We start from the raw sequence: 14,766 nt of genomic DNA, 5'->3' as shown, positions 1-14,766 counted from the left end.
CATGACTGGTTGGTTTTGCGAGACTATAACAAATGAGGTAATATTAAAACAAACCGCTAGGAGAAGTTGCGGGAAGCCATCTTCGGCGCTAGATAGGAGTCGGCTCGGCCGAATTTTGTGCCTTTGACTTTAAATTTAAATCTGGCGACAAATTCCGATATTAAATTCGGGTTTCTTTAGCTATGTCAAAGGTAAAAAATTCATATTTTGCCCATGAACATTCGACTAAGGAACAGGTCCTTTTTATCCTTTTTATAGCCGAGTCCGAACGGCGTGCCGCAGTGCGACACCTCTTTGGAAAGAAGTTTTGCATGGCAAAGTACCTCACAAATGTTGCCAGCATTAGGAGGGGAAAACCACCGTCGAAAATTTCTTCCGATGGTCTCGCCACGATTTGAACCCTGGTGTTCAGCGTCATAAGCGGACATGCTAACCTCTGCGCTACGGTGGCCTCCTAAGGTTCATTGAGTAAAAATTATATCACCTTTTGTGAAGTCAATTAAACTTGTGTGAAAAGGTCAGAACTTTTTTTTGCTCTAAATTTATGTGTTCTTTCAATCTTGGCTTCTTTTTTGAAAATCATTTTTAAAGCACAAATTTTGTTGAGTGCAACAATGCGCCCACATCTGTACACACACTCTTGTTTAATGCATTTTTGCCCAGCAACTATGACAAGTCATCCTTTATAGGTTTTTGCAACACCCAATCGTTGTATATGTAGTCGTTTGCATGGTCACGTATTTTCACATAGCGTTAAATCGTCTAAACCGGAAATGTATTTCACGCCATTTTAACATGCTCTACATCCATTAACGAGCAAACATATTACAGAACAGCAATGGGTACAAGCAAAATGCATATAAACGTTTTTCCTCAATTGATTTTGATGCCAACCAAACACATAGGAGGGGAAGGAGAAAGAGGAAAAACGCATATGTCCTTTTTCACTAAGCCTAAAAGTATGCTCTCAAAGTGGATGAAGCATTTGCATAGAAGCTTTTAAGTTACTGCTTGCTTTTTATGTCTTATTTTTTCCTTCTCTCTTTTTATGCAACTTCTTTGAGCTGTTGAAAAGTGCTTGTCTGGTCTTAAGCTTCTAGTTACTTTTTTACTTTCTTTCCGCTTTTTTTCCCAACTACCACTCCCACAAAATGGTTGGTGGTGTAGTCATGAAGTCAAATGCTTTTACAACTCTTGCAGCATCATTTGTTTGAAACCATTAAAAAGTAGTTGTTGTCTTGGTTTCTTTTCTATTTTTTTTAATTGTTACAAACAACAGCACATTGTGTTTGAAAATCCCTTAACTACTATCCCCAACTATTCCATTCTACTTTGCTGTGGTTGCTGCAAAAGAAATTGCCTTTGATACTTAATGACTTGTGCTACATTAGCTTTGCTCCAGGAACAATTTAATGGAGTTAAGTAAAACAGTGGGAAATTTAATATTAACAATTAATTACAATTGACAAATAATTTTATAATATATGATTTTGGGGAAGCCTTTATGCAAAGAAAGATTGTCCAAAATTTTTTTTCAAAGCAAAAATTAAAAACTTTTAATTTTCAAATATTTTTTTTTTTTTTTTGTGAAATTCATATTTTCCAAAATATATTATCTTTGAAAGCTCTCCCAAAATTAAATAAATTTTGTAAAATTTGATTTTTTTATAATGTTCCCATTCGCTCATTGACCGCGTGTGCTGATGACGTGGCCATTGCGGTTAAAGGAAACTTTTCCAGCATTCTTTAAAATTCACCTAAGAAAACTGTACGTGCGCTCTATTCATCAGGAGATACAAGTTACCCATAGTGGCATCTGTTTCTTTGGGTTTAGATAATGTTCCATTAACTGAAAGCGCAAAGTTGGGGGATTAAACCCCCAACTACAGTATATACCCATTCACTGGGTATATACTGTAGTTGTCAGACTTATAATGCCATAGATGACCCAATCTAGACTTGAAGAGGTCTACCGCTTTGCTGTCGCTGACTAGAATAGTCGTCTCAGTCATTGTTTACGTAACGACTTCTGTAGTAGCTGTGGGGACGTCGGGGAAGAAGAGACTATAGAACATCTGCTATGTATGTGTCCCGCACTGGCAGTTAGAATGAGTTCCAATTTAGGTTCTTATTCCTTTGATAACTTGTCTGCTAAGGGGATGTAAACATTCACAAGTTATTATGCTTTGTAAAGCATAATGGTTCCACTGTAGGTGCTAGTAGGTATCTTCTTATCCTTTCACTGCCACATAAACCTATTGTAACCTCTCCTTGATTATTTATATACATTATCCTAGTCTGGCAGGACAGCCGCTTATGTCTTGAGATTTTACAATAGCCTGCAAAGAGCCAAGTGTCTCCCTTATTTGTAACTGGTTCTCCGATCCGGATTAGAGCCTTCCGAATTAATCTAGGTTCCAGGGAAGGTCGAAATGTCTCTTGGTCTGGAAACATCTCGAACTTCCGTGGACAGACATATTCAGAAGGCTCCAAGGCTAGATCGTAGCATCTCTTTACCAGGCGAGACTTCTAATTATTAATGAAGAGAAACCTACAAGGCACATAGTCTGCCAATCCTGCAATACCCTGCAGCTGAGTTGTCTGAAACATGATTATAGAGCGCCAGATTGGTGTCTCCCTCAATTTATTGTCCAAAGAAGGTGTCAAGATCAAATTTCTTGAATGACCACTTCAAAGTTATCAATGCATAACCTTACTAAAATTACTAAATTTCTAGTCCGATTAAAGTTAAAGCTCAATGACATGGGACCTCCGTTTTTATGCCGAGTGCGAACGGCGTGCCGCATAGCGACACCGCTTGGTAGAGAAGTTTTAACATGGCAGGATATCTTACAAATGTAGCCAGTATTAGTTAGAAGATAACTATTTTCAATCGGTCCACAAATAGTCCCACTACGGAGGAGACTTGTTCCTCCGTAGTTGGAGCAAACTGTCTTGTCTCCTTTTGGGTATGCGTTCTGCTAGCCAGATTGCGCAGACGAGATGATCCATACGCCTTATCAGCGTGTCGCCTCCGGCCTTAAACAGTTCAGTCGGCAATTCATCGGCTCCTGCTGCCTTATTGTTTTTCAGCCAGGTTACTGCTACGTGGTCCATGTTCTGACTAGGAGGTAAACATTCTATTCCATAATCAGGGATTGGTTCTGTGGTATACTCATGTTAACCATTATATCCATCCATATCCTCAGCATACTATTTGTATAAGTTACCAGACTTCCTTCCATCCATTGGTTTGGTGTTTAATTATTTGGTAGAATTTTCGGACTTCATTCTGGTTCCTGAACATCTCGATTGGCTTACACTCACGTCTTTCCATTTCCTTCTTCTTCTTCAGTAATACCGACGTTACCTTGACTTATACCTATTGGAAAACATGTATCTCTATCTGTTCAAAAGTTGCAGAATTAGTTCCAAAATTATTTGGTTTGGGGAGAAATATTTACATGACAAGGTATCTCATAAATGTTGGCATTATTAGGGGTTAACCACCGCAGAAAATTTTTTTCTGATGTTCTCACCAGGATTCGAACCCAGGCATTCAGCGTCATAGGCGTCAGCTAACCTGTGCGCTACGGGGCCTCCAACATTCACTAAGACCTCAGAAAAAAATGTATTATGCGCATATCTTTGTTCACTAATCCTCGTTACCACGTCCAACCGCCGCTGTGGCTTTAATCTTCTAGACCATCCTGCGGAGACTGAATCGTCTCTCTGTCCGATCCTAGACCATACATTAATACGTAGGTGATAATTGGGCGAATTACAGCAGGTTATTTCCAGTGCTGGGACCACGATCCTAGTCACAAGACCTATCTATCGATTTTCATCATTAATAAAGCTCATACTCTCCCTCTTGATGCTCTCCTCGACTTTCCTTCTATACGAGCTCGGTATGGTGAAGAATTACGGCTTTAAGCTAAGTCGAGAGAGCCGTAGCCACAAGTTATCCCGGTTCGAACATCTCCAGTACCTATCGTTCCCCTCCAGGGAAATGGTTTCAGTTTAGCCTTTCTGGATATTGAACCCCTACTTGCTGTGTTTTTCTTGTCACAGTTTGCTAATCAAGCCTCCGTTGCTAATCGTAGTGTTAATACAGCCCTTTATCCTTGTGTCATACCCCGTCATGTGTTGGAACTTTGAGCTGCGATTTGTGTGGTGTTCATCGTTGTTACGAGAAGCTCAGCTGAGAGCTTCAGGGCGTTCACCGGTTGCGGATAGTGAAATACTTCGTTACGGAGTAGCTGCAATTTCAGTCACAGACAATTAGCGATATCAAGTGGAGAGTCTCAGTGAGAGGCCAGACGGCACCAGCTCTTGGTAAAATACTGTTTGTCAATGATACTCGATATGACAAGGTGAGTTATTGGCGGCCTTAAATAACCAATGGCCATAAAGTTTCCGCGGCGATCGGTCCTATTTACCGGAAGAAACTTGCCCGCCTGTGGAGCTTGACGAGGATCGCTACCTCCACATACAAAGTGACTACAACATTTTATCATGCCTCTTATACTATGCCCATGATGTTTGCCAAAGTAAAGTTGCCTGCCCCCAAAATTTTCAATTATGGGCATGCTAGTAGCTGCTTACAAACGAAAAATTAAAAAGGGTTCTAACACACCTCTGTTGTGTTGTTTGGTCTTTAAAAAGAAAGACGAGAGACGACTAATTGGCCGCTATTGCTTCGACAGGGACTGGCCTATATAGTTCAGTCAAAACTTAGCTCATAATAGGCTGCAAGGGTTATTTTTCTGTTTTCTATAACATATCTGGAGATATATCACCTGATTTTATCGATTTGTATGTTTCAAATTATTTCCAATTATTTCTTTGTTTGCTCGGATTTACAGGGCTTTACTTTGTCCTATCTCCATTTACTGTCAAACCCACTTTCGTTGATTTTCTTTCCATACTTTCCAAGGCTTCAATACCCTCTTCCGGCGACCGTCCAATAATATCGATGTCGTCGGCATAGGTGAGTAGCATTGTTCTCTTGTGAGTAGTGTGTCATGCCTGTTCACACCTGTTTCTCCTATAATCTTCTCCAACATGATATGAAAGAGATCACACAATGAAACCTCGTTAAGTGTTGAAAGGTTCGGAGAGGTTCTTTCCTATTTTAACTGAGGAGTTTATATCAGCAAGCGTCATCCTGCAAAGTCGAATCAGTTTTGAAGGAAAACCAAACTCTAACATGGCTTGAAATACCTTTAAACGTATAAACGAAGTTGGCTTTGCAGTCAACGTAAGGATGGTAGGTGTTAATTTGTACTTCTCGGATCTTTTCCAGGATTTGGCGCAGTGTAAAATTTATTTGGCCAATGGTGTATTTAGCTGGTCTAAAGCCACACTCATAGGGCCAAACTATTTCGTTGACTTTAGGTTTTAATCTCTCACACAGTATGCTCGATAGTATCTTGTATGCGGTGCGGAGGAGACTTGTTCCTCCGTAGTTGGAGCAAACTGTCTTGTCTCCTTTTGGGTATGCGTTCTGCTAGCCAGATTGCGCAGACGAGATGATCCATACGCCTTATCAGCGTGTCGCCTCCGGCCTTAAACAGTTCAGTCGGCAATTCATCGGCTCCTGCTGCCTTATTGTTTTTCAGCCAGGTTACTGCTACGTGGTCCATGTTCTGACTAGGAGGTAAACATTCTATTCCATAATCAGGGATTGGTTCTGTGGTATACTCATGTTAACCATTATATCCATCCATATCCTCAGCATACTATTTGTATAAGTTACCAGACTTCCTTCCATCCATTGGTTTGGTGTTTAATTATTTGGTAGAATTTTCGGACTTCATTCTGGTTCCTGAACATCTCGATTGGCTTACACTCACGTCTTTCCATTTCCTTCTTCTTCTTCTTGTGGAAGAGACGTTTCTCCTCTCTCCGTTTCTATCGATACCTCTCTTTTATCTGGCGCGTTACTACTGACTGTAAGGTTGCCCTGTATGCCGCATTCTTGGCTTCGGAAGCTTTGTGAGACTCCTGGTCGGGCCATTGTTTTCTTGGTAGAGACTTGGTTTGCCATTGCGCTGCTATACTTTCGGGACTAGGAGAGCTTTCTTCAAACAATGGGACCAGCCGAGTGGAGAATGCCGTTGCAGTTGTTGTGTTTGCAGCTTTCCCATGTCCAGATTAAGCGCAAGATCAAATCATACGTTTCTCGCCACACTAAGACGAGACCTTTATTCCAACAAGGTAGTGATCCGAATTGATGTTCGGGGATATTCGACTTTTAATTAATAGGGAAAAAAATGCAATATTCTGGAAACGAAAATTAAAATTGAAAAAATTTTAAGAAAACAACAAATAAAGATATATTAAAGATATCTTTTTTCTGAGTTTTGCAGATAAGGGCGTCCTTAAAAAAGCAAATATAAAAACTGCCAAAATTTTCCACAGAAGACCCCGGGCAATAATAGTTTTCAAATCGGCATTTTTTATTTAGTAAATTTGCTGTGGAGGCTACAAATATCGTTAGGGGCAAAACATCTGGTTCAAGCTTCACTTAAAACTTATCCATATTATGTATTTGTTTGTTTCTCTTTCGAGTCGAGCTCAATGATCGGATATTTTTCTTTGCAAATGGAAAGGGAAAGCCAGAGATCAGCAAAAAAGAACTTTGGAAATCGGACAACAAATACAAATTTGGCAGCCCGAACAATTTTTCGAAATGCCGAGATGACCAAGTACAATGCCCTGCCGAGAGAAGCGCGGACTACCAAGGGCATTGAAATGATCTCGATAACACCTCAGCTCTTAACATTTCAAGTTCAAAGTTATCTCTATCCGTTCTCAAATGGCATATTTTTTACTAGTTTCTTTTTTTTTATTTTTTTAATTTCTATCCCACTGTGCATCATTATTGTACTTTTTCAGGGATTTCTGGAACATGTCACAGGCATAGCATTAGTGCAATTGATGAGTCACCTTTCTCAAGTCAGCTTTACCTAAAATTTCTCAAGTCTCCACCAAACAGTCGTAGGTCACTTATACATAAATAGAAAATTCTTTTATACTCTACCAATTATCAAATGCCAGCCCATCAGGCTTCCTTCCTTAAACTTAGCCTGCCTAAGTTTTCTTAACACTATACTCCATCGAACTGGCGAGGTGTCCTACCCTTTAGGTCAGGTGATAGTTTCCCTCTCTAAACATATGATCAGTATACCTCCAATGATTTTTGGGATCTTTTACCCGCAGTGCAGCCTTATGCTGCTTTAAATAACTTGAGTACATACATATACGTGTAATCTTTTCACAAAGTATTTTGTCCCACAGTATTTTAATCACACCACATACAAATCGTTTTCTCATATTGCGTTTGGTGGCTCTGGATGGTTAAAGGCAAATGGGTTTGCTTGTTCGTGTGTGTGTGTGTGTGGGAATGTGTCGGTCTTTCGATGCTGTAATAGCCTTAAGATTTATGAGGCAATTAACACCCACACACATACACACACTAATTCATTGTAAAAAAGAGCATGGCATAATAAGGCTAAAGTCATGTTAACATTTAGCCATATGGCTTAAAAGTTATGACCCAAAGTAAAACCTTTTTTTTTTGTTTGGTTTTTGTTTTGGGTCACACAATACAACATTATCACTTTTCAACATTAAATTAAGTTTTTTTCAATCTTGATATTAATGGTGTTTGCTCTTTTTTATTTTTGTTTCTTTCCAGCCCCATGATGATTTAGAGAAAGATCACGACTTTTCTGGCTCCGGTTTTGGTCCTGATGACGAGGACTCTGATAGCGATTACAGTCATCGTTCGCATACGCACACTCAATCGGGTAAATCAAATATAAATAAGAAAATCGATGACAACGATTTCATAACATCAAGTAGAAACAATAATCAGAATCAGAATCATCATCAAACATCCAGTGGCACAAACATTGGTAGCGGCATCACAAATCATCAGGGCAATACGGGCATCATCAGTTCTGGTGGTAGCTCGGTTGGCTCGACTGGCCTCAATACGATTGGTAATACCTTCAGACATTTGTTCTTCGTTCGTCGTCTTCTTCTTCTTCCTCCTCTTCTTGTTCTTTTGTTTTTTCTTTCATTCTTCCTTTTTTTTCTTCTGCTCTGAATATTGTTGTTCTTGTTCTATTACTACTCTACACTTTTCGTACTATACCAAATACTCTTTTCCTACTTTTCTTTCGTTTGGACTTAAGAGATTTTGGCCCTCATTTCCATGTAAACATCAACTTTTTGTTTTTTTTTTTAGTTTTAATTTTATTTTATTTTATCTTTTCTTATATTTTGTATAAAAAAAAAATCACTCAATCAATCAATTCAAATCTTCTTTTGCTCATCATCAAATCGAATCAAATCTCATTAGAAACCAATAATCATAACAAACAATTTAATTCCTCTATTTCATTGTTAAATCCCAACCATACAATCACGACCATCACCACCAATACCATGGCAACTATTCCCCATACAAACATTACCACCACACAAACATACAATATTTTGAACAATGCCTCTACCCAAAATGAACTAACACCCACACAAACACCCTCTACATATACAACCACAACAACAACATTGCCTTCAAAACACAACAACACTACCCATATTGTTCCCTTTTCCCCAGACAAAAACCACAACAAAGTTACCCCATCCACCACCACCACCACCACTACGCATCACAGCGACGGCGATGATTTCGATTTGGAAGGCGACCTTGATGAAGAAGAGGCCGGCGGCGGTGGCCATCTATTGCATCACAGCGGCGATGGCGGTCTCATCGATACTACCGACGATGATGATGATGACCATACGGGCGATGATGATGATGACCGCGACATCATTAAGCCCATCTATCACGATGACTTGGGCAAAACGAAACCATTCGATGAACGTAAACCCGTTTTGGGTTCCAAAGACGAGGATGACAGTTTCGGGGAAATCGATGTTGATGCTGGCCAGCCCATTGACCATCATGGTCATAAAATCGATGATGACGTTGATATGGATGAGCATGATAATCATGAAGATGGTGATAACGAAGATGATGATAAGGACGATGATTATGACTTGTCCAACACCAAAGAGGATAGCCATGATGATGATGACGATGACAGCCCCATCTATACCGATATCACTGATCCCACCAACACCGATTCTTCATCATCTTCATCACCCACCTCCACCTCGACCACCACCGATAAAAGACGTCAGTGTATACCCTTTTATTTCTTTTTAAATATATTTTATTCTTTGGTTCTATTTCTTTGTTATGTCCTTCCCGTTTGCTTGTGTAGTCTTATTTCTTTTCTGTTTTTATCGCAATTTTTTTTGTTTTCTTTTTGGTTTTGCTATTGTTTTTGCTTTTGTTACGTTTGCCTTTTTGTTTTGTTCACTTGTTGTGTTGTGTCATCTTTTGTTCTCTACATGTAAACAGAATTCGAAAATGCTTGTTGGTGCACTTAGTATAAAATTTAAAATCGTGTATTGATTTTCTGATGATTTTTTTTTTTGTGTGATAGGCCTAAAAGTAGGCAATATTTTTAAAAGAAAACTAAGCTCAAGAGTAGACAATAAATTAAAGATAAAATTTTCCATTAAGGACCAGGGGATAAATCAAAGACAACTCAGTATAATATTCAAATCTTAAAGAGGTCATGGAGGCCACCGTAGCGCAGAGGTTAGCATCCGCCTATGACGCTGAACGCCTGTGTTCGAATCCTGGCGAGACCATCAGAAAAAATTTTCAGCGGGGGTTTTCCCCTCCTAATGCTGGCAACATATGTAAGGTACTATGCCATGTAAAACTTCTCTCCAAAGAGGTGTCGCACTGCGGCACGCCGTTCGGACTCGGCTATAAAAAGGTGGCCCCTCAAATCAGACTGCACTCATTGATATGTGAAAAGTTTGCCCCTGTTTCTTAGTGGAATGTTCATGGGCAAAATTTGCAATTTGCAAGAGAACTCATTATAATTATCCTGGAAAAATTTTTCAAAAGATTTTTTGTGATCCTAAAAGTAGGCAATATTTTTGGAAAAAGAAGATGCAACTAAAAATTATTAGAAATTATAATGAAACTTCAGCTTAATTGATTAACTCACATGAGGTCTATGAAAGTATACTAAAAGTGGGCTTTCCGATGATTTTTTTTATAGCCTAAAAACAGGCAATGTTTTTGTAAAAGTGAAATAAAACCCTAAAATAGGCATTAAATTAGAAAAGTTCAGCTTCATTGACAAATCTAAATTAAATCTAGTGGTTATAATTTCCATAGAAGTGAATTTTCAGATTTAGTGTTGTAATCCTAAAAGTAGGCAATAGTTTTATAAGAAAAACCCCGATCATCCAGGGTTTTTTTTTTTTTTGCTGATTTCCTTTCTCGAAGAGGATAGTTATTTTCGGATGACACCACTATTAAAGTCATAAGCCTATCGTTATCAATTAGTGGTTGATGTTTTATTAGCTCCACAAACTTTCCTTGATGATTTTGGGCATGAATTTGAAGTTTTAAATTCTAATATCAGAAAATAATGTATTTTTATATAAAAGAGTTTGTTGTTTGTACGAGTTTGTTATCCACCTTTCGAATTCTGTTTACTTATGTTGATTTTGTTATCTTGCTCAGTTTTGTTGTAGTTTCTTATGCATTTTGTTACCTTTGTTTCTTGGCTATTTTATTGGCATGATATACTTTATACAGTTTTGTAGAATTTGCATTTTATTTTTTACGTTGTTTTTGTTTTAAAATCGTTATGTAGTTTATTTTTTATGATTTTATATTTTTTATATAATTTTATATTAAAACATTTATATTTTTTATATATTTTTCCCCAAAGGTTATTTTTATAAGATTCAAAATTTTCAGTTACCTTTTTAAACAAACAAAAACCAACTGACACCAAGTTAAAAACACTTAAACAACTGATCAATCACCATTGACACATTACTCTCTACACTTGCCCTTGTTCACAAAAAAACAGTAAAAAGGCCAAGGTGCCCTTGTATTCACACTGGCAACAATATCAATTCAAGTTTATAATAGGTTTACAACAGTGATATAATTCAAATGCCTCTAAAAGTTTACTTTAAATCCTCAAAGAAAACTACTGTTAGTTTTCTGCTTATTCTCTGGTACTCACATACACACATTTACATATACTGTATACCTGGAAGAACATATTCTCTATTATACCCATACCCAAAGCCCTCTAGACCATGTGCTTTTGTTTTTGTTATTGCTCATTGTGGGCGTGTGACAGTCTTGTCATTTTCATGTTCATTATCACAGACAGTTCATTCGTGCACACAGCCTCATTCACTCATTTGCTCATACATACATGCATCCATCTATTCATTCATTCATTCACTTATTGTTTCACTCATTGATTGTGTTCTTGTATCATGGGTTTGATGCTCATCCTTTCTTTCTTTCATTCATGCATTCATTTAGTTCCTCATTCATGTTTAATTCACTCTTCAACCCTTTGGCCATTGTTAAGTTTTAAGGCAAAACAAGAGTTTCATGTTCATTGCTTTTTGTTTTGGTCTTGTTTTTGTGTATTTTTGTTCATTTCACAATTTACTGTGTGTCGTCCCTATTTTGCCATTAAATGTTTGTCGACTTTTTCTTCTTCTTCCTTCCTTTCATTATCCTCATATCATATTATTAATGTATGATAATATGTATGTATGTATGTATATATGTATATGTATATTTCCATAGGTATGTGTGCTTAATGTTCGCTTCCTTCATAATTATATCTGGTGTTCTTGTATATGCATGTTTGTTTGGGTACATATACGAGCATTATGTACATATTAATATTTTGCTGCTTCCCTTTTCTTTTTTTCTTACAATAGTAATAATGTCATTAAACAAAGTGAGATGATAAATTTATTCATGAAAATATCACATGCATCTTCCCGTAATGATATATCCCTTTGTTAACATTAAAGGGTGTTGTATAATCGTAATAAACTTATTTAGCACAACAATGGGGTGTAACGAATAATCTTAACCCTAACGAAACCTTCATAATTTAAAAATTTACTTAAATGTTCTTCAAAATAGAACGTAAATCAGTGGAAGAATGAGGCCTTAGAACGGGCCTCAGATATAAAACCGGCAGATCGATCTATATGGGGGCTAAATCAAGATATAGTCCGACATAGTCCATCTTCGAAATTAACATACCTATGGACAAAAATAAGTAAAAAAGTGACGTTAAAACGAAACGCATAGTACCTCACAAATGTTGCCAGCATTAGGAGGGGAAAACCACCGCTGAAAATTTTTTCTTATGGTCTCGCCAGGATTCGAACACAGGCGTTCAGCGTCATAGGCGGACATGCAAACCTATGCGCTACGGTGGCCTCCAACTTTCATTTTTAAATTTGGGGTCAAGTACCTAAGAGGCACTCCTCTCCCCAAACGGGCATATAGACCATTATGGTACAATATGGGACATAATTGAAAAATATTAAAGTGTAGAGTACGAATTTGGCACATGTTAGGTTCAAGGGGGGACGCCCCTCCCAAACGGGCATATAGACCAAACAGTACAATATGGAATTTAAATGAAAGGTATTAAGGAATGGAGTACGGTTCTGTTATAAAGAATAGAGGCCAAGTGTCGGGAAGGCCGCTCCACCCCTAAAACCAACCAATGGGCATATAGGTCGTTCAGTTCAATATGAGTATTTAGGAGTGGAATATCTAAGTTTGCCTGGTTTCTCACGTCTTTCCATTTATCCCCCGTTCCTTCGATACCTCTTTGGGGATGAGTTTTTACATGGCTTCAATGCTGGGCTTAGAATCTCACAAAGTCGCTAGGACGAGAAAACCACGGCAAACCCAGCCTTTCAGCGTCTTAGGCTGAATTGCTATCCTCTGAATTTCGGTGGAAAAAAAATGTGTAAAAGTGGTGGCGTATGCTGATGACGTACCAATTGCGTTTGGGGGACGTTTCCCAGCACTTTTAGAGACATATTTCAGAAAGCTTTACGCGCGACAGCGAAATGGGACAAGACATAAATAGTTATTTTCAGCGTGTTTCAGGGTGTTTTGCTAGACAGCAATTTGGACTTCAAATCCAACATTTTGGAAAGGGTTTAGACCACGCGTCATGCTTTGGGTTTATACTGCGGTTGTCAGGCCTATAATTCTATATGGTTTTGTGGTCTGGTGGACGGCGCATCAAAATTCCACTTACTGTTCAATACTCAGCCGGATCCAAAGGATGGTTTGTTTGCGAATAACAGCCGCATTGAGGACAACATCATCTGATGTACTGCGGACATCATAGCTAGACAAATTGCTGCGACCATGTGAGGTTGAGGGAGGATTCCTTTTGAAACAGTGTTATCCTTGACTATTGCTCTAAGTGGAGGAAAAATCGAATTGCGCGCTAAAGTAATCTGCCATTATTTTTCCCCATTGGTTTTTATCAGCTCATCCATTTTGTCACATTTTTAAGTTTTTAACTTTCTCTTTAAAATGACCCAAATAGAAATGTCCATCTGATTGTCATCTGGAGAATTGGACAGCCACTATGTGGACGAAATGAAGTGCGGGATATAATGTAGCCATTCTTGCTTTACACACGCTTTATCTGAGAGTCTTGTCGGTATAAAATGCGCTACTTATAGGCTAATGCGGGGGATCGGTCTATATGGCAACTATATCTATATATAGTCCGATTGGGACCACAATCAACAAGAGTATCCAAGGGGTCCAAACACAGCACCGTTTAGAATTTCAGCTAATTCGGATGATAAATACCCCATCTATATATAGTCCGATCGCAACTGTATTTGGGAGGAGGTCAAAATTGCACCCGTTATGGCATAAAGACCCTAATTCGGCAGATTGGTCTGTATGACAACTATATCTAAATTTGGCCCAATTTCTCCACTCAAGAACTTAAATTTCCAATGGAAAAATACACGTCTGTGCCAAATTTCAGCTCAATACCTCAATTTGTAAAGACTGTATCGTGATTACAAATGACAGACACACAGGGCCAATTTTAATAGGTCCCAAAAAAATGTTTGGCCTGAGAACTCAAAATCATTTTAGGATTTTGCTCTACAGACCCAGTACTTATATTCCCATTTGCAATATTCGAACACCCAGATCATGACCCTAAAATTGTTCAACAGTGTAATAAGTCGCAATTACTTTGACCCCAGGCTCGATGAAAACGATTGGAGATCGGCCATCGGCGGTAACAGCTACCCATACAATGGTTAGAGGTGGAAAATTATTTCGTTTGGCCGTTAGCAGGCTCAAACTCTTCTCATAAATGCGCTCGGGTAATTAATTTCAGAAGCAAACGACTTTGGTAAACGATAAAATAAATATCATGTAGCTGTCATTTCTATTTTGACAGATAATCATACCAGAGAGAATTTCAAAACACTTTGTGTCAGCTGCTCTTTTTGTTAGGAATATCGAGCTACTCCTGAAATTCGTATAAGTCCCATTTTATGCCTTTAAGTTGGTTCAAGTGTGGTGTCGTATCCCCACCTAAGTGCATGAGGTTAGCCACGAATCTAATCATCTTCCCCACATGCCCTTCATACGCTGTCACCTGCTGCCACTATTCTTCATAAGTTCGCCCGTAGTTCTATGTATTTCGTAATGTCCTCCGTCTTTATAAGTCATGTCGTATACCCTCTTTTTCCCCTTAATCCGCTATGGCCCGGCACCCAAACAAAGCGGATCGTACCATCATCAAAGAAGGCGTTAACCTTCTT

At 38.4% G+C, this 14,766-nt stretch overlaps 1 protein-coding gene across 1 annotated transcript in view; it reads left to right on the top strand.

The window, feature by feature from the left end:
* The window catches only part of LOC106083483 (syndecan), a 170,401-nt gene that overhangs the window by 95,135 nt on the left and 60,500 nt on the right, over positions 1 to 14,766 (top strand). The window contains exons 4-5 of the mRNA XM_059369895.1: positions 7,706 to 8,012; positions 8,375 to 9,217. Of these exons, the coding sequence (XP_059225878.1) occupies positions 7,706 to 8,012; positions 8,375 to 9,217 (1,150 nt within the window). The remainder of the gene's footprint in view (positions 1 to 7,705; positions 8,013 to 8,374; positions 9,218 to 14,766) is intronic.

This window comes from Stomoxys calcitrans, chromosome 5 (genome assembly GCF_963082655.1).
Source record: "Stomoxys calcitrans chromosome 5, idStoCalc2.1, whole genome shotgun sequence".
Taxonomy (NCBI): Eukaryota; Metazoa; Arthropoda; class Insecta; order Diptera; family Muscidae; genus Stomoxys; species Stomoxys calcitrans.
The sequence above is the reverse complement of the archived record's forward strand: the minus strand, read 5'-3'. Positions and strand labels throughout refer to the sequence as shown.